Source organism: Myotis lucifugus, unplaced genomic scaffold, assembly GCF_000147115.1.
Source record: "Myotis lucifugus unplaced genomic scaffold, Myoluc2.0 scaffold_45, whole genome shotgun sequence".
In the NCBI taxonomy this organism is placed as follows: Eukaryota; Metazoa; Chordata; class Mammalia; order Chiroptera; family Vespertilionidae; genus Myotis; species Myotis lucifugus.
Window position 1 is genome coordinate 5,054,603 of NW_005871093.1, and position 18,582 is coordinate 5,073,184.

The following is an 18,582-nucleotide window of genomic DNA, read 5'->3' on the forward strand; positions in this document are numbered from 1 at the left end:
ATATATTTTTATTGATTTCAGAGAGGAAGGGAGAGGGAGAGAGAGAGAGAGAGACATCAATGATGAGAGAATCATTGATCGGCTGCCTCCTGCACGCCCCACACTGGGGATCAAGCCTGCAACCTGAGCATGTGCCCTGACCGGGAATCGAACCGTGACCTCCTGGTTCATAGGTCAACGCTCAACCACTGAGCCACGCTGGCCGGGCAAGGCCTTACCTCTTAATGACGAACTGGATGCTGTTGCTGGCCTCCAGGATCTTCCGGAGCTTGGCAATCCCGAAGCAGTTGGGCCTGCGGAGGGAGATGCCTTCAGGCAGCCCCACCACAAACAGCTCCTCTGGGTACATCAGGAACTTGGAGTAGGGCACCTTGACGGGCTCCGAGATGCCAATGGCCTTGGCTGCAGAGACACAGCTGCTGTAGGGCCACCAGAGCTATGGGGCCACCGGCCTCAACTCCCGCCTCCCCCGTCTGCACAGGGGGCCACAAGTGCCAGAGCCCTTTTAGAGTCAGCACTTAGTTGAGCCTTTCTAACCTTCCGGAGAGGTGAGTACTGCTACCCAGTCCCCAGGCAAGAGACCTGGAGCCCAGAAGGGATGTGCCTCATCTCAGGTCCCAGAGCTCCAGAGGGGAGGCACGTGAATCCCACACTCGTGCTCGCTCCATGCCCCCACACCCAGGCAGCGCAGGGAAACCACTGCCGGTTGGTGAGACCTGGCGTTGGCTCCACCCAACACCATGTGTCCCTCTGTTGCCAGAAAAGCCCTCCAGAGGGTCCTCTGCCACCATAAAGAACCCCAAAACTCTGTGTGGCCTAACACCATGCTTTGGGGAGAGGACAGGGCTGAGGTCCAGGCCAGGTGCTGCCTCTGCCTAGTTGTGGGGCCTCAGAGAAACCACGTCACTTCACCAGGCCTCAGTCTCCTCATCTGTGAAATGGGTATTAGGACACAAGGATTTTGTGAGATGGGACGAGAGAACCTGTGAGAAGCACTTAGCCAGCGCCTGGCAAACCACAGGCGCTTAATAAAGAACAGCTTTCCATCCTGCCTCCCCATCCTCTCCTGGTCTCTCTAGTAGGAAAGTCCTTGCTATGTAACGAGTCTTCCTGAGGACCCTGAACGACAGTGCCCATGAGGACAGAGGGGCCGTTCTTACAGTGGAGTAAGGACCTCTCCCACCGGAGGCTGAGGCGGAGGAGTGCGCGTGAGCCTGCTGGCTGAGCAGGCTAAGGTGCAGCATGCAGAGGTGGGGTTCTCTGGTAGTGCCTGTCTCCCTGGCTGCCCCATCCTTTCCCAGTGGGTCCCAGCCCCTCGCTGCCCTCCCCACCTTGTGCCCAGGCAGGGAGCAGCTGGGATGGGGGGCCAGGCCAGGGTGCCGACCCTGCTGTTCCTTGCTCACCGTATCTCGTGTTGAAGAGCAGCTCCACTTGCTTCCGCAGGGGCCGGATCACATCGCCGTGGCCGTCTGAAAGGCAAAAGCAGCGTGGAGCCTCCTCAGTGGCAGCAGCACCCTGCTTCTCAGCGCAGGTCCCAGCTCTGCTGGCACCAAGAGTGTCCCTGTGGTGGGACCTTGGATGGGGCAGGCCAGGTAACCTAGTCCTTCAGAAATGGCACCCCCAGACAGGCCTGCAGCTCCTGGGCTCCAATCCTGCTTGTGAAGCCCAGTCTAGGGCATCCCCAGGCTGAGTGGAGGTCTGGAAGGTTTTGTGGCCCAAGAATGATAACGGGCCTTTCTAGGTAAAGTGTCACTCCAGACCTGCTCAGCGAGTTACTTAACCAGTTAACTGCCACGATATTTTGAATTTAATTAAAAAAGGTCCGCCGCTTGCCTCTACGGACGCTTATGGCGTACAAATGGTTAACCAGTAAACACTAAGCCTGCAAATTGAGGATGCTGCCACCAGGGGGCAGTGGACTTTGGTTAACACTTCGTGGTTCCAGCTGCCTGGCCTGGTTTGGGGAAGTGACCCTTCTCTCCTCCGACACCCACTCATTCATTCCATTGCAGGAGCAGCCACTCCTGAGATGAAACGGGCCCATCCTCACCTTGACTCCCCTTCCTGGCCTATTCTCATTCTCAGCAGGAAGGGAGTGAGCGTGTTCCTAAGAATGAGCATGCCTGATGGACACCAAGCCCATTCTGGGCTATCGGGCCTACAGTGCACTTGCTCAGGAAGACCGACTCAGCCCTCATCCTTAAGATCTTTGTGGATGATGGGGGCAAACAATTAAGAAATAAAGAAAAGGAAGAAATCTTCGTGGAAAGAAGTGTGTATAAAAGCAAAAATCGAAAGCCAAGCCTTGCCGTTTCCCTTCCCAGAAAGCCCTGCTGTACCTCTGACCAGGTGCCTCCTAGGAAGCAGGTCTGCAAACCTCCCACCTCAGGCCGCCCACTGGACTCCATGCCCAAACGAGGTGTTGAAGAGAGAGAAGGGAGAGATGGGGGGCAGGGGAGGCAGCAGAGCTGGGGAGGTGGTCAGTGCCTTACCCTCCATAGGCCGCTCCTCCGGCCGCAGGTCCTCGCTGGGGCCTTTGTCTGAAAGAGAAGAGAGGATGCTGGGAAGCCACGTTCATCACCTCCTGCACCCTGTGGTGCCAAAGTCAGGTCAGACCGGTGAGGAGCGGCAGGCCGGGGGGCTCTGACGCTGGAGCATGGCATAGTGACCCCCAGACGGGATCAGGGATCTTGATTGAGCACAGGCACCCCACCCCCAGCCCCACGTGAGGAGGGCAGGTTCAGAGACCAGGCATCCCATCACATTTGGCAAGCACCTCCGAGGGCCAGCCCCATGCCTGTCTGTCCTTCCTACTATGCACTACGTTCCATTCCAGGCACCAAGGACACTCAGGAACAAGACAAAGCCCTGTCCTCCTGGTATGATGCAGACATAACACACATTGGCAGATGGTACTGATGCCATCAAGAGAAACAGAATCAGATAAGGGGACAGAGGGAGGGGCAGGTGTAGGGCATGGAGCCATCCCAGGTCTGGGGGTCAGGGGGTGGGGCTGATGAGGTGGCACTGGCACCAGCCCAGGCTGCCAGCTATGGGTCCAACCTTGTTTCCAGATGCTTATTGTCCACAGGTAGCAAGGACACAGGGCAGCAAATGGGAGGTGGCTGCTGAGGCTGCGTGGAGGTAGAGGGGGTCCCTGCTGGCCTGGGGGGGTCTGAGGTGGAAGGCTTTCTGCAGGAGGGGATGCCTGGGCTGGACCCCGGTGTCCAGGAAAAGCAGTGGATGGGAGGGACACAGGCAAGGAGGGAGGCACAACATGGGGAGGGGGCGAACTCTGAGGGGATGGGTTTGGGCTGGGGATGACATGGGAATTGTGACAGTGGGAGTGGGGTGAATGGGCCGGGTCCCTGATGGGTACAGGCCCTCGGCAGCGGCCTTTATTGCTGGGGCTGAGGAAGGTACGGGGATTTTCACCATTTGTGACAATTAGACGGGAGCTGTGACGTAGGAAGCTCACTGGTGCCTTCACACGCAGTACTAAGCCCTTCAACAGCTCCTTTCAGCCCATGACATGCAGCTGAGCTGGGGATGGTGGAGCAGGTGGACCCAGGTCTGCTCCCCCAGCTCTGGAGAGCGTGCAGTGATGAGGGGTGCAGGGCGCCGTCCCCCTGCCCAGAGCTGAGGGAAAGGGGCTAATCCTGGGAGAGCTGTCAATGGTCAAGGCCCGATCACTGATTGAGGAAGGGGAGCCCACACATCTGGGGTCATCAGATAAGCCTGAGCCTTGGGGCTCAGCCTGGAAGGAGCTGGAAGGTTCTGGAAGGTTTCATCTATGCAGCCGACTTGAAAAGGTGGAGGGCCGGCCCCGAGGTTTAGGCCTAACCTTTCCTCAGGGAAATGGACACCCTGCAGGCAGTGCGTGCTGGGTCCACGTGACCGAAGAACTGGCTGTGGGAGAAGAACCAGCCAACAGCTTGCGGTTAATGCCCTGGAAACAGCTCTCAGCCAATGATGGGGGGAGATCTGGCAGATCACTAACCCAGCTCCCTCTTCACCGGCTGCGTCATCTCAGCGCATGACTAGTGGGCCTCATGGGCCCTCCGCTCAGCTGCCTGCAGTGGCCACACCTGATAACACGACTGTCCTGCCTCAGCCCCACTTCCCACCTGGTGTTCCCCGACCTCCTCCCAAATGAATCAATGCACTGCTCTCGGGCCAGCTTCTGGGGGACCCACTAATACGCTGGAGAGCAGGGCAGACAGAAAGACAGGAGTCTGGTGGGGACAGAGGGACAAGCAGGGCCACCAGGGAGGGGTCCCTGGGCAGGTGCCCGTGACAAGGAGGCAGGAACTGTGTCTATCCTAGGATGCAGAAAGCTGCCAGATGGCGATGATGCCACACCTGGAACACCTGTTTAGTTCACCAGGTGGCCTGTGAGGCACAGGAGAGGGGAGACCGGGCCCGGAGTCTGCCCCTGCCATGAGCTGTCCATGTTGCAGTGCCAAGACCCACTTCTGTCCCCCGGCAGTAGCAACAGTCTAGAGCAGTGATGGCGAACCTTTTGAGCTCGGCGTGTCAGCATTTTGAAAAACCCTAACTTAACTCTGGTGCCGTGTCACATATAGAAATTTTTTGATATTTGTAACCATAGTAAAACAAAGACTTATATTTTTGATATTTATTTTATATACTTAAATACCATTTAACAAAGAAAAATCAACCAAAAAAAATGAGTTCGCGTGTCACCTCTGACACGCGTGTCATAGGTTCGCCATCACTGGTCTAGAGCACCAGGCCCTGACCCAGCCATTCACAGGGCCCCAAACTGGGAGTGGCTTATGCCAGCCTTTTTGGGCCCCCCAAATTGGACTAGGTCCTCTCCTGGGGAATCTTTCAAAGGGCGGGGGAGACAAATAAAAAAAAATGATTTATTTTTCCTGGCACACAGGGCAGGTGCTTTGGGGGCCCACATTCTAAATAAGGGGAACTTGCCATTGACTCTGAACATTCCTGTCCACAAGCTGACTGCTCCCGATTCAACAATGGGAAACCGGAAACAACCTCAATCAGTGACCACGGGCGTGCCGACACAGCGATACCACGCTGCTGCACAGCTGTCCGCGGTGAGGACACGACGGACAAAGTGTACAAAACAGTAGCCCGTGCATCAGCCTGTGTGCAGTTTCTTGCTGTCAAACCAGGAGGGAGAACCCTTTCCAACAGAAGGGGCACCGTGCTGGTCCATGCCCCCCACCCCCTCGTGCCACCAGCCCCTAGGTCGCCAAATTGGGACCCCCATGGTATCCTCGAATACTGCTGTGAGCACAGCCAGGCACCAGGGGACCTCCTAGTAGCCAGGACACACTGGCAGCTCATCCTGAGCCTCTGGCCAGCTAAGCTTCCCAGTTTCCACACACGGCTGTCAAGTCTGGTCACACCCAGCCCGTGCCTGACAAATACTATTCCTTCTTCATCACCACGGGATGGAAAACACATCAAAGCTGATTTAGGAGATGAGAAAGATAAAGCACTGAACCTAACACAGCTTCTGTTTTGATATTTCTTTTTTTTAACTAGTGATTATGTTTTCAACACCGTTGTCAACAGAGCACACTCGACTTTTTGTCTTTTGCATTCTCCTTCGCTGCCTATTTTTAGTGGCTGTGTCAGGAGGAGACCATTAACGGCACCCTGGTTCTTTCCAATTTTCATTGTCATCAGTAACATGGCTACGAACACTGTGCAGGAAATACTGTCCATATTGCAGATATTTTCCTAGGACTGTATTCCTGGGATGACCACAGGGAGCTCATTTTTATGGCTCTTCAAGCTGACAAACTTCTTTTATTATTACTATTAATAGAGGCCCGGTGCACAAAAATTTGTGCACTCGGGGGGGTCCCTCAGCCCGGCCTGTGCCCTCTTGCAGTCTGGGACCCCTCGGGAGATAACGACCTGCTGACTTAGGCCTGCTCCCGGGTGGCAGAGGGCAGGCCCAATCCCTAGGTGCAGCCCCTGGTCGGGCTCAGAGTAGGGCCGATTGGGGAGTTGGGGCGCTGCCCCGTCATGCACAGAGCAGGGCGGATCGGGAGGTTGCGATGCCACCCCTAGTCACGCTCAGGGTAGGGCCGATTGGGGGGTTGGGGCACCGCCCCGTCACACTCAAGGCAGGGTCGATAGGGAAGTTGCGGCGCCACCACCTGTCACGCACAGAGCAGGGCTGATCAGGGGGTTGGGGCATTGCCCCCTGTCATGCACAGAGCAGGGCCCATCAGGGGGGTTGGGGCTCCGTACCCTGTCACACACAGAGCAGGGCCGATCAGGGGGTTGAGGAGCTCCCCGCTGTCACTCACAGAGTAGGGCCAATAGGGGAGTTGGGGCACCGCCCTCTATCACCCACAGAGCAGGGCCAATCAGGGGGTTGGGGCGCCGCCACTGTCACACTCAGGGCAGGGCCGATGGGGAGGTTATGGCTCTACCCCGTCACACAGAGCAGGGCCCGTGGGGGGGTTGGGGCGCCGCCCTCTATCACCCACAGAGCAGGGCCGATCAGGGGGTTGGGGTGCTGCACCCTGTCACACACAGAGCAGGGCCGATCAGGGGGTTAGGGCACTGCACCCTGTCACACACAGAGCCGCAGGGCGATCAGGGGGTTGGGGAGCTCCCCCCTATCAGGCACAGAGCAGGGCTGATCAGGGGTTTGGGCGCTGCCCCCTGTCACGCTGATCCCGGTGCTGGGAGGCCTTGCTGCTCCGCTGATCCCGGTGCCGGGAGGCATATTACCCTTTTACTATATAGAATAGAGGCCTGGTACACGGGTGGGGGCCGGCTGGTTTGCCCTGAAGGGTGTCCTGGATCAGGGTGGGGGTCCCCACTGGGGTGCCTGGCCAGTCTGGGTGAGGGGCTGAGGGCGGTTTTCAGGCTGGCGGGTGACTGAAGCTCCCAACAGCTCCTTTTTTGCTTTTTTTTTTTTTATTCTGGGCCAGCTTTAGCTCTGAGGCCTCGGCTGCTGAAAGCAGGTTTCTGGCCTTTGTTTACCTTCTGTATTTGAAACAATGTTGCGGTCCTGCTGGCTGAAGCCTGGCTGACTAAAGCAGGTTTCTGGGGTTTGGTTTAGCTTCTATATTTGTTACAATGTTTATTAGAGTTGCAGCTCAGAGGCCGGCAAGGCAGGCGGGGAAGCTTGGCTTTCTCCGTCACTGGAGCAAGCAAGCCTCCCTGTTCGCTTCAAGCTGCCTGGCTGCCGGCCGCCATCTTGGTTGGCAGTTAATTTGCATATCTCCCTGATTAGCCAATGGGAAGGGTATTGGAGGTACGGCTAATTACCATGTTTCTCTTTTATTAGACAGGATTACTAGAGGCCCGGTGCACCAAATTTGTGCATGGGGGGGGGATCCCTCAGCCTGGCCTGCAACAACGCCAGCGTCCCTTGCCCCGGCCTCTGGCCAGAGGCCCCTCCTCTCCCTCCACGCAGCCGGGATGCGGACGCTGGGCTCGTGTCATTGGGGGCAAGGCGAGCCCAGTGTCCCGCGCCCAGGCCTCTGGCCAGAAGCCCCTCCCTTCCCTCCGCGCGTCAACCATCTTTTTGCCGAGTGACGGTTAATTTGCATATTACTCTTTTATAGGATTTTCAAATTTCTTTAAAAAGCAATTTGCACATTTGCATTTGCACCGAGTGAGTACCCATTTCCCAATACACTCAACAAAAGTTATATCCAATTAAAAGGTGCAAAAGAGATGGCCTCTGCAAGCCCTCATTCCTCTGCGCCTGTCTACTCGCTGTCTGTTTACTGGCGCAACCGGATCGCCCATGCATGTCGTGGTGGACACTGGGCTCTACCACCAAGATCCCCAGCCTGTTGCCCCAGCAGCAGAGACTGTGGTGAGCTGGCAGCCCAGGCAGGTTGCCCCTTCAAGGACCGCCCTTTTGGGCCAGCCCACATCCCATAACCGATTGAGGAATAAAGACCAGGACACCCCAGTTCAACTCAGAACTCTGGGGGGCTGTTCTGGCTCCAGAGCCCCTTGTGTGGTTGGTGGAGACTGTTACTGGGGTTGCATCATGGCTCAACCTTTCCTTCTGCCCGCTGTGCTTCCATCCCTTTGTTTACATAGGTGTTGATCCCAAGGGCGGCCCCCAATAAACATCCCACACATTAAACTCCATCTCTGTTCCCTAGGGAACAACCCATGACGCATGTCCTTGGGCTGTGAGTTCTTGTGCATTTCAGCCCAGTGCTCTGGCCTGTCAAAGCCACAGAGAACATGAGTCTTGGGTGGACTCCCCATTCCTTCCCAAGGCAACTGCAAATTACATGGTCCTACTGCCCGAGGTCCCTTTATCCGACGGACTAATGTTCCTGGAAGGACCGAGCCCTTCAGGCCAGCACAGGAAACCTCCCCCAGGTGAAGGCTAGGTACCCCTGCAGCCTTGCTTCCCCGACTCACCCCTCATGCATGGCCCACACTGGGTCCCTTCTGATGACTCCCAGTCACTTGTGTAGAAATCTTTTCCAGAACTGTGCCTGGGACTGATGCCCAGTCTACCTATCTGCAATTTGGGCAAAACCTCATCGTGAAGTCCGTTTTCTTTTGACAGCTCCGCTTCCAACCACCATCACTTCTCAAGTGCTATGGATGGTGGATCTCAGGGATTAGCTGCCTGGGATCTAACTGTCGGCAGCTGGAGATGTGCACTCATCCACAGCAGCTCCACAGACCCACGCAACTCCTTAATGAATGGGACTCTCAGGTCCTCCTCTCTCTCCCCCATTTCCAGACCATTCTCCCTAACCGGGATGGAGCAAACGAGGGGCGGAGATGTTGTGCCTTTATTCCGTCACCGATTCACAGGACACCACCCACCGGGGCCTGCAGGAAGCCTTTTTATTTATTTTTCCAGTCACTTGTTTTGTCCCCAGCTCATTTCTTACCAGTCATCATCTCCATCCCATAACCAGAATCTTCCGAGGGTAGGTGCCCGGGCATCGAATCTGTCATTTCCTCAGAGGTTGGCGACGGGTCTGGAGGTAAAACTCCAAATGATAAGAGAATCCCCTGCCTGTCCCACCCCATCACGGTCCCTCAGGGACCCAAGTCCAGCATGTCCACAGAGCAGGACCCTGTAGGAAGCCGTGCCCTGGGACTCTGGGAGGGCAGCCTTAATGGTCGGAGGCCAGGCAGGGCCAGGGGCCTGGAACTATGGGCTCAGTGGTTACCCCATGCTGACCCTCCAGAGGCCAAGTACACCCTCCTCACAGACGTGGAAACTGAGGCTTGGAGGTTCCAAGTCTGGAGTCAAACTCAGATCCTCTTACGCCAATGACTTTTCTTCTCCCTCCTGCCTCCCAAATCCCAGGGAAGCCAAGCCAGAGAGGTAAAGGTGGGGGGAGGGAGCCTTTAGGAAGCCTGGGGCTGGGGCCTGACTCCTGGCACACAGGGCAGATGCGGCTGCAGAAGGCATATGCGATATCCCACCACCCTCAGGACCAAACTAGAGAACCAACAGGGGTCACCCCAGTCTAGCGGGGAGGGCATAGGGTGGTTCCCGTAGGAGCCCTGTTGTGGGGGTTGCTCGATTCCTGTAGGGTCAGGTTGGGGCAGCAGGGGCAGCCCTTCAGATGCTTGTCCCTTACCTGGGATGGTGACCTGAATGATATCCAGATCCTCTGGCTCCATTTTGATGGGCCTCAGCCCGCCCAGCTCCCCGGAGGTTCCTGGGAGGAGACAAGAGATCCAGTCAAATGTGGACATGAGTGTGGCTGGGCAAGGCGAGTCATTCCAAAACATCCTATTGTCTGGGACTTGCCGGTAGCACCCAGGAAAAGTATCGGCCCCTATGCTCCTGCCCAGACCAGAAACAGAGGGCAGGCAGGATGTCAGGCCAGGCCTGGTGGCTCTAATTTACAGACCTGGCAGCTGATGCCCACAGAGAGTAAGCCACTTGCCACAGACATACTAGGAGGTAGTGGTGATGCCAGAATCCAGGTCTTCCAACTCCCTCTGTGCTACCAAATCCCATCTGCCCCTCCCTGTCCCTACCCCGTGAGCTCCTAACTGTGCTGCAACTCCCAGATGCTCTGAGGCCTGGAGGGTGAGGGGCAGGGGTGGGCAGAGGATGTTAACTAGGACTCCAGGCTCATGGTGGGGTGCTGCACACTGCGGGGTCCTGCCCCTCCTCACCTGGCCCACAGTCTTCAGAGATCCCGCTCCTGTCCGACCTGTGGGAAGGAAGCCGAGAAATGACATGGCACCAGCCCAGCTCTGCCCTCCAGGCTGCCAATCAGAATGCACCCCAGACCACGCTCACTCCAGACCCACAGGATGGCCCTCTCCACAGCACGGTTCCCAGTGCCGGGGACAAGAGCCTGCTTGCTCTCCTGGGGTGAACTGTCTGGGTGTCCGCCTTCCCCCCCAGCTGGGAGCTCCTGAGGCCTCGCTCTGGCCACGTTGGGGGCTCAATTTAGCACAGTGGGGGGTTAACCAGTGCTTTCTGGGAGGACTGAGAGCTATAGCCTAGAGGGGGGTTGGGAAGCAAAGCTGGGGAGGGTCCCTGGGATGGATGATTCAGTTAATTCACGGAGCCTGGAGGGGAAGCTGGGCTGGACATGGGGACTTGGGATAAATGGCCCACCCCTGTGTGGGTGGCACTGGTTGATGGTGACTGGGCCAAAAACTGAGTGCAGGGCCTTGTGGACACACAGGGCAGATGCCTGGTTGCCAAGGAAGGCTTCTGAGACCAGGTGACATGCAGCTAGTTCCCAAGGGGGGACAAGTTCTCCAGGTGGTGGAAAATCGGCGGTCTCTGTCCTTCTCTGTCCCTTTATCTCCCTGCCCCAGTGGGGTGAGGACACACTGTGTGTGTCAGGGTGTCTACGCGGGATGACCCTGTGCCTGTGAAAGGCATCAGGGGGTTGGGAGACACTGGGCACAGCATCCTGGGCCAGCCCTAGGCCTTGTTCCTCCCTGCAGGTGCTGCCACCTCATCCAGAGTGGGGTGCCCATGGGCTCGGAGCTGGGGTATGGCCTTACCGAGCAGTCCCTGCCAGGTCAAGAACGGTGGCACGGGAGACTTCTGCAGAGGTGTCCTCTGGCGGACTGGCTGGCTCCAGTTTTGTGGGGTCTTTGGTAAACTTGTTCCCTGGGTGGAGAGTCGGGGAGGGGCAGGGGAGGTCAGGGTGAAGGCTCTCCAGCCTCCTCCTGCCTGGGCAGGGCCCGCTGCGTGAAGCTCTTGGGAGCACCCTTGGGTGTGGTCTGGTCTCGGACCCTCCATCTTGCGGGCTCCATGTCTGGCTGGGCCAGGGTGGGTCCTAGGGAAAGGGGCCTCCCCTGGGAGAAGGAATAAGGGCCACAGTGCCGGGGAGGCCAGGGATCTGCGAGGACTGGGAAGGAAGGAGCTGCCAGCAGTGACGGTCCCGACCACCCACAGGTTGCTGGGGCTGAGGGAGCCCTCGGGAAAGGGGCTGAGTCTCCCCGAAGGCCGTGCGACTGGGCCATTCTCTCATGTAGTTACCCCAGGGACCCAGTGGAAGGTGCTCTTATCACACCCACTTCACAGATGTGGAAACTGAGGACCATAAAACCCTGCCGACAGTCACAAAGCTAGCATGAGGTAGGGCTGGAACTGGGACCCAGGTACACTGCACCCCAACATCCGAGCTCCCTTTGTTGAACCATTCAGAGGGGGCCTCCTCCTCGGAGGCCTGCTTTCTACCGGCTATGGCCCGGTCTCCGGGGCCACATGCCAGGCCCCACTGCTCACTAGCTGGGCTTCGGAAAAGAAAAAGAGAACACTTCATAGGGATGTTGAAAACGCAATTTAATTAAAATGAAGTATTCTAACAGCTTAGAAGAGTACCTGGCACATGTCAATATTCAGAAAACATTAGCTTTATTGTTCGCTATTCAGAGCATCCCAGGTCTCGGGGGGTTGTCTGCTCCCGGGAGCTGGGGGCCTGTGCCTGCCCAGGTTGCAGAAGCCACACCCAAGATCCTCTCCGTCCCAGGCCTAGTGTAATGGCAGCCCAAGCACTCTTGGGGGCATCAGCTTGGTGCTTCAGAAAGATAAGATGGTACCCACACATACCTGTGAAAATTCGCTCATCAAACATCCTGGAGAGAGAGGAGAGACGGGCATGAGAGCGGTGTAGCCCCAGGGATCCCCCAGGCTCAGGGAGCCGGCCTCCGGGTCCCTTCAGTGACGGTCACTTGAGTCCTACATACACGGCTATAGCTGCAGACCTGGGCCCGGGGCTGTGGCCGCATGAGGACAGGAGAGGGTGTGGTCCGGAACAGCCAGATACCCCAACAGCCAGATACCCGAAACCATTTCTCCTCAGCCAGGGAAGGCATGGGCAGGCCCCTGGGGGGTTCTGGATGGTCCAACATGCTTAGCACGATGCCTCAGGGGCCTCCTCCAGTCCTGAGCTCTCCTTGGCCACAGCTGGTGGATGACTCACGCCTTTCCCACCAGGGCCCCGCAGGCTTTTGCCCAATCCTGCCTGTGTCTCAGGGACAGTCACGGGGAGAGACCCTGCTCCCAAGAAGCTATCTGTTGACTGCATAAGTCAGGCCTGTCATCAGGTCACAGACATGCAAGATGACACCTGGGACCCCTCATGTGTCTCAGAAGCCCAGGGGGCCCAAGCAGAAAGGGAGTCGGGAAGGACTTCAGGGGAGGGATGGCAAACTCAGGTGAGGTGGCTGAGAGGTTCTCCAGATAAAGGCACAGGGTGCGGGGGGAAGGGGAGCGGTGAAGGGCGGGGTGCAGGGGAGCTCCACCTGGCTGGTGCTCAGGCACATGGTCTCCACCCTGTGGGCAATGGGGAGCCCCGAGGGGCACAGCACCATCAGATCACTCCATCCTCACCCAGAGAATGGACTGGAAGGGGGATGGCTGGGAGGCTGGGCCAGTCAGAGACCCCTGAGTCATGCTGGCGAAAGACGTAGAAACTTGGCCAGGAAAATGAGATGGAGGAAAGGTGGGCAAGGTGGTCTGTCCTTAGTCCCAACCAGGGTGGCACCCAGTGGGTTGGGGAGTCCTGGGCAGTGGGTCTGGGGCCTGCAGTCAAGTCTGTGTGCCAGGGAATGGCTGGACAAGGGGACCGGGCCTCAGTCATTGAACCCAGGCTATAGTGGCGACATGGGACCGATGAACGGGGAGGTCTGAGTCCAAAAACAAGGGGCAATGCCCAAGGCGGGCCCAGTGGAAAAGTCAAACACATGCAAAAGAGTCAGCGACAGGATGCGGGGCTCGGTCACTGGGGCGGTGAGACCACAGCACGACCTGACCTCAGGCATGGCTTCCCGTTCTCATTCCGAGAGGCCCGGCTCCCCTGCTGCTCCCGGAGGCCCGTGCGCGCTGGGTTCCACGAGGCCCAGAAGCAGCCAGGGAGGAATTCTGGAGGAAAGTGGCTTCCTCAGCCTCTCCCAGGGACCGGAGGCTGCCAGTGTCCCTGTGGTTTTATTATTTATGGTTTTAGTTATTTATGGGGAGCACAGGATGGGGGCTCGCACAGTTCCCCGGTGGAGCTGGGGGGCAGATGACAGGGAGAAGGTCTGATGGTGGGTCCAAGACTGTGACGGACGTTCTCACAGGCTGCCTAGCGTGAGGGCCGTTCGATGGGCGTTGACCACGTCACTGTAATCTTCCACCGCACAGGCCACACACTTGCCCTCTTAAATTCTGCCTCAGGTGGAACTGACATGTCGGCCCTTCCGGTGTGAATTCAGACGCCCTCACCAGGGGCTCATGTCCTGGAGGGACAGGGGATTTGGAGGCCAGGGCTCGGCACAAGTGTGAACCTGGGGGCCAGGGAGCCCCCTGCCACCAATAACAAGAAGCACAGGCCTTGAGAAGGGGCTTCTCCCTTTGTAGGAGAGAACCCTGCCCTCTCCCCACCCTGGGCAGACCCCTAGGCTGAGGCAGAGACTCCACCTTCTGGCTGCTTCCTAAGCCCCCTTTTTTTCTGACCCATGTCTGCTAGAGTGATCCCAGATGCTCTATTGATGAGGCTGAGATGTGTAATAATGGGAAATGCACACAGGGCTCAGAACGGAGCAGCAACTGTTCTGGTCATTTAGTGCGTGGACAATCACTATAGCCCCATTTTACAGGTGAGGCAAGTGAGGCACAGGGCAGTCCGGTAATTTGCCCAAGCGTGTGCCCTGGCTGGGAATCGAACCGTGACCTTTTGGTTCAGAGGTCGATGCTCAATAGCTGGGAAATGGTGGGGCCAGAATTGGAACCTAGGCCATCAGGGCTGATGTGCTTAGCTACTACTTTATATATCAGGGAAGTGAGGTCAAGAAAAAGAACTGGTGTTTATGGAGCATGTCAGGTGTGTTATGTCCACTTCCTCAGTGTATGTTGAAGGAAACCATTGTTCCTGTTTTTAGAGAGGAGGAAACCGAGGCTCAGAAGAGAAGTTGCTATTCAGGTTATCAAGATGTGAGTGGTCACCCAGTCAGTGTGGCTCAGTGGTTGAGCATCGACCTATGAACCAAAAAGTCATGGTTCGATTCCCAGTCAGGGCACATGCTGGAATGATGGGCTCGATCCCCAGTTGGGGGTGTGCAGGAGGCAGCCGATAGATGATTCTCTCTCATCATTGATGTTTCTATCTCTCCCTCTCTGAAAGCAATAAAAATACATTAAAAAAGAAAAAAGATATGAGTGGCTTCAAGCCCAGTCATCTGATGCCAAAGCTGCCTCCTCCAGGAAGCCCCATGGGTTTGCTGCTCAAATGCCATTGAGTCTACACCGGGAACGTTTCGAAGTGACCACCCCTCATGATGGGCAGTGGCCACTGGGGGCAGGTGGGGACTATGCCTGCTCTTTCATAAAATCTTCAGGGGAGCCCAGTGAAGGGCTGAGCGTGTAGGAGGGACATGCTAGTGAAGCATTAAATGAGCTATAGTTTGGATTGAGGGAGATGAAACACAGGGTCAAGCATATGAGGGGACACTGGGATGTCCTTGTTGTTTTCTTCTCCCCTACCCCCCTACCAAGAGTCAACGGAAGAAAATGGACTTAGGCAACAGCAAGAGGGATTTAAGCTAGACAGCAGTAACACTGCCTGATGACTGACTACAATGCACCTCCAGAATCATTCATCAAGTGGGCTCCACAGGAGGGGTTGTGAAAGCGCATGAGATGGGCATGAGATGGCTGCGATGCAGATGCAAGCAAGGAGTGTGCTAATGAAGGAAGGGGGCGTGGTCTTCCAGACGCTGAGAAAAACAAAAGCAAGCCTTGAAAGGCAGAGGCAGGTGGGAAGCTGGTCCAGGTGGAGGAAGAGCTTCAGCAAAGGCCCACAGGCAGGGGAGGTGGCAGGAGGTGGGGGTGTGGGAAGGCAGGGCAGCAAGAAGGCTGGCTCGGGGGCTGCCAACAGGCCAGAGTGTGCCCTGCACCCTGAGGGCCAGAGGCGGTGAAGGCTTCTGGGTGGGAGGCCCACACTATCAGCCCCGACTTCCAGAATCATCTCCTGGGAGGCACCGGGAGGCCCACCCACTGTCCTGGCAGCTGCCTCAGCCTTCTGTCCTCTCCCAGGCCTCTCACACGAGCCCTCTTCTCTTCTTATCTCCACCCCTCTCTTCCCTGAGATCCCTTCCTGGCCCAGGCTGACAATGTTCAGATTTTTATCTCTAACCCAGGCCTCTCTCCAGAGCTCCTGACATCTCAACTTGGCCTCTGAGAATGTCATCTCCTGATCTTCCCTGAGTTCACATATCCAACGTGAACTCACTCGGAACATGGGGGTGATCCCTGTCTCCCTGCTCCCCTCCCCGCTCCCACATTCCATCCACCAGCAAAGCCCATCACAGCTGAGCATCCGTCCCAAATCCCGCCACTTCTCTCCCTCCACCGGCCACGCTGTCCTGGCTCACTGCTCAGCCTCCTGCCAGTCTCCCCACCTCTGCTCAAGTCTCCCCGCAGCCAGAGGGCCTGTGAGACCACGCCTCTGGCCTCCAGCCGCCCTGCAGAAGTCCTACCCACCACCCTAGAGCAATTCTCAACCTTTGCTCACGCCCTGGCCTCCTTGCAGGCCCGGGGAATCTAGGCCTCTCGCTGAGGCCATCCCTTCCGCCCAAACACTGCCCAGCTCTACATGGGCCCACCCTTCTCAAACTCCCAGCTCTGGCTTAACAGATGGGGCTTCTCTCAGAGGCCCCTGACCACCCTAAGTCGGCGCCCTCAACCCATTTCTCTTTCTCCCATTACCCAGGTTATTTCCTAAACTCTAAGAAGTCAGAAGGGCCCTAACCGGTTTGGCTCAGTGGATAGAGCGTCGGCCTGCAGACTCAAGGGTCCCAGGTTCGATTCTGGTCAAGGGCATGTGCCTTGGTTGCGGGGACGTACCCAGTGGGAAGTGTGTAGGAGGCAGCTGATCGATGTTTCTCTCTCATTGATGTTTCTAACTCTCTATCCCTCTCCCTTCCTCTCTGTAAAAAATCAATAATTTATATATATAAATTATATATATATATATATATATATATATAAAGAAGTCAGAAGGTATGAGCCCAACTTGGTCAAGCATGCGTGCATTCGCTCACGCATTCCATAGATCTGTATTAGGCATCTACTATCTACCAGGGACTGTCATGGTCACTGGGGGATTCAGTAATGAGCCAAGCACAGCCCTGTCCACGGACCCTGCTTACTTTATAGTCTAGTGGCAACTAGACTATAATAAGCAAGCAGGCACATGAGTAATGAATGTACCGGGCTCACACCGCCGAGGGGAAACATCCCGAACAGATGCCTGGGGAGGGACCATGCAGTGCTGCCTGGATGCAGGGGGCTGGCGGGCTCGGCCTCTGGCCACCCCTCCATCTCTAACCATTTAGGAGGGATCATCCGGGAAGTCTGGGCATTGCCTGGAACTGCTGGTACAAGCTTGGTGGTGAGTCCAGTGCCTGTGAGGGCAATTCTCCTGCCAGCTAGGAGGGCCAACCTCTCCCCAGGCAAGAGGAGACCACACCGCTGTTAGGTTAAAGGGCCAGAATTCTCTCCCAGGTCTGCCTGATTCTCTCTTTAAGTCAGAGAACCACTTCATTCCATCCCTGCCCCATCGTCGCCTCCCCAGGGCCCTGCCTCATGCCTGCTGTTGCCCCTGCCCAGCCTTCACACCCTAATACCTTGAACCCACCCAGGCCTAGCGTGGAACAAAGGTCATGCCCCCTGCAACCCACCCAGCACCTCTTAATGATGAAGTGGATACTGTGCCGCTCCTCCAGGATCCGCTTCAGCTTGGGAACCCCGTAGGTGCAGGGACGCTTGAAGGGGATCTTGTCCGGGATGCCCACGATCTCCACAGCCTCCGGGTCGCAGGCAATCTTCCTGTAGGGGACAGGGACCATGTGGTCCAGTCCCAAGGCTTCCGCTGGAAGGGCAATGGCAAGGCTGAGTGCAACATGAAGGCCGCAGGACACGCAGGGCCCCAGGGCTGTGGTCATCACCACCTCCCACCGCCCGGCACCTCTGGCCGCCCAGTGGCCATGCTGAAATGTCAAATCACATCCTCTCTCTTAGAAAAACGCCCACAGGTTCCCATCTCACTCAGGGATGGTCAAAGTCCTACCTGGGCCTCTGAGGCTCGATGGGACCAGGACCCCATCACCTGGGACCTTATCTCCCCCCCGCCCCCGCCCCACCCCTTTCACCCCTCTGCTTGTTCATTCCAGTCTCCGGGCCTTTTTGTTGCTTGGCCAGGCACACACCCACCCCAGGGCCTTTGCTCCCGCTCTCCTGTTTATTCAGATACTTTTCTCCCACGTAACCAGATGCTCCCCCCTCTCCTTTTCTCCAAGTGTCTGTCAAATGCCCCCTCATCAGCCTAAAACAGCCCCCTCCACCCCTCCCAAGCCCATCCTGCTTTGTTTTTCACCCCAAGTTTATCAGGACCTGCCACTGTGAACATGCTCGTCTAGTCACTGGTGTACTGTCTGGAACCTAAGCTCCACGGGAGCAGGGTGTCCTCGCTGCCCCACGTCTGGGATCCAGATGGGGCTGGCACACCACAGTGCTCCTTGCATTTCCTCCGAGTGAGTGATGGCTGCAGGAAGCCCCCAGGCTCCAGGTGGCTCTGGCAGGATGCCGCTGGCCACACAGGTGAGCCTTTTCCTCCAGTGAGGGCCTGGCACTCCTCTCACTCTTCAGTGACATCAATGAGATTCGAGCCGGAAGCCGACAGCATTGCCGACAGAATCCGGGCTCATGAGTGGTCACTTGTTCTCTTCCTCTGGACTATTAGGTTTGGTCTTGGCATTTCAGACATTCACTCACACCCCAGCTCTCTATGTGTTTATTCATTCACTCACCAAACACTACTTGAGCACCCACTGTGTGCTTGATGGCACTTAAAAAAATTGATTTTTAGAGAGAAAGGAAGAGAAACATCAATTGCTTGCCTCCCATATGGTCCTGGATTGGGGATCAAACCCCAAACCTAAGTATGTTCCCTGACTGGGAATTGAACCCTAAACCTTTTGGTGTACGGATGACACTCCGACCAATGGAGCCACCTGGCCAGAGCTTGATGGTACTTTCATGCGTCCCCCATTCTCCCCAAGGCCTGGGAGGTCTCAGGAGATGAGCTGGGCTGGGTGTCCACTCTT

The 18,582-nt window shown here is 56.8% G+C and overlaps 1 protein-coding gene across 1 annotated transcript in view; it reads right to left on the bottom strand.

Moving 5' to 3' along the window:
- Positions 1–18,582, bottom strand: part of GTF2IRD1 (GTF2I repeat domain containing 1) — a 79,056-nt gene that overhangs the window by 46,381 nt on the left and 14,093 nt on the right. Inside the window, 9 exon segments of the mRNA XM_023753460.1 lie at positions 219–402; positions 1,404–1,469; positions 2,493–2,540; positions 8,895–8,984; positions 9,597–9,677; positions 10,144–10,181; positions 10,993–11,101; positions 12,047–12,072; positions 17,165–17,348. Of these exon segments, the coding sequence (XP_023609228.1) occupies positions 219–402; positions 1,404–1,469; positions 2,493–2,540; positions 8,895–8,984; positions 9,597–9,677; positions 10,144–10,181; positions 10,993–11,101; positions 12,047–12,072; positions 17,165–17,348 (826 nt within the window).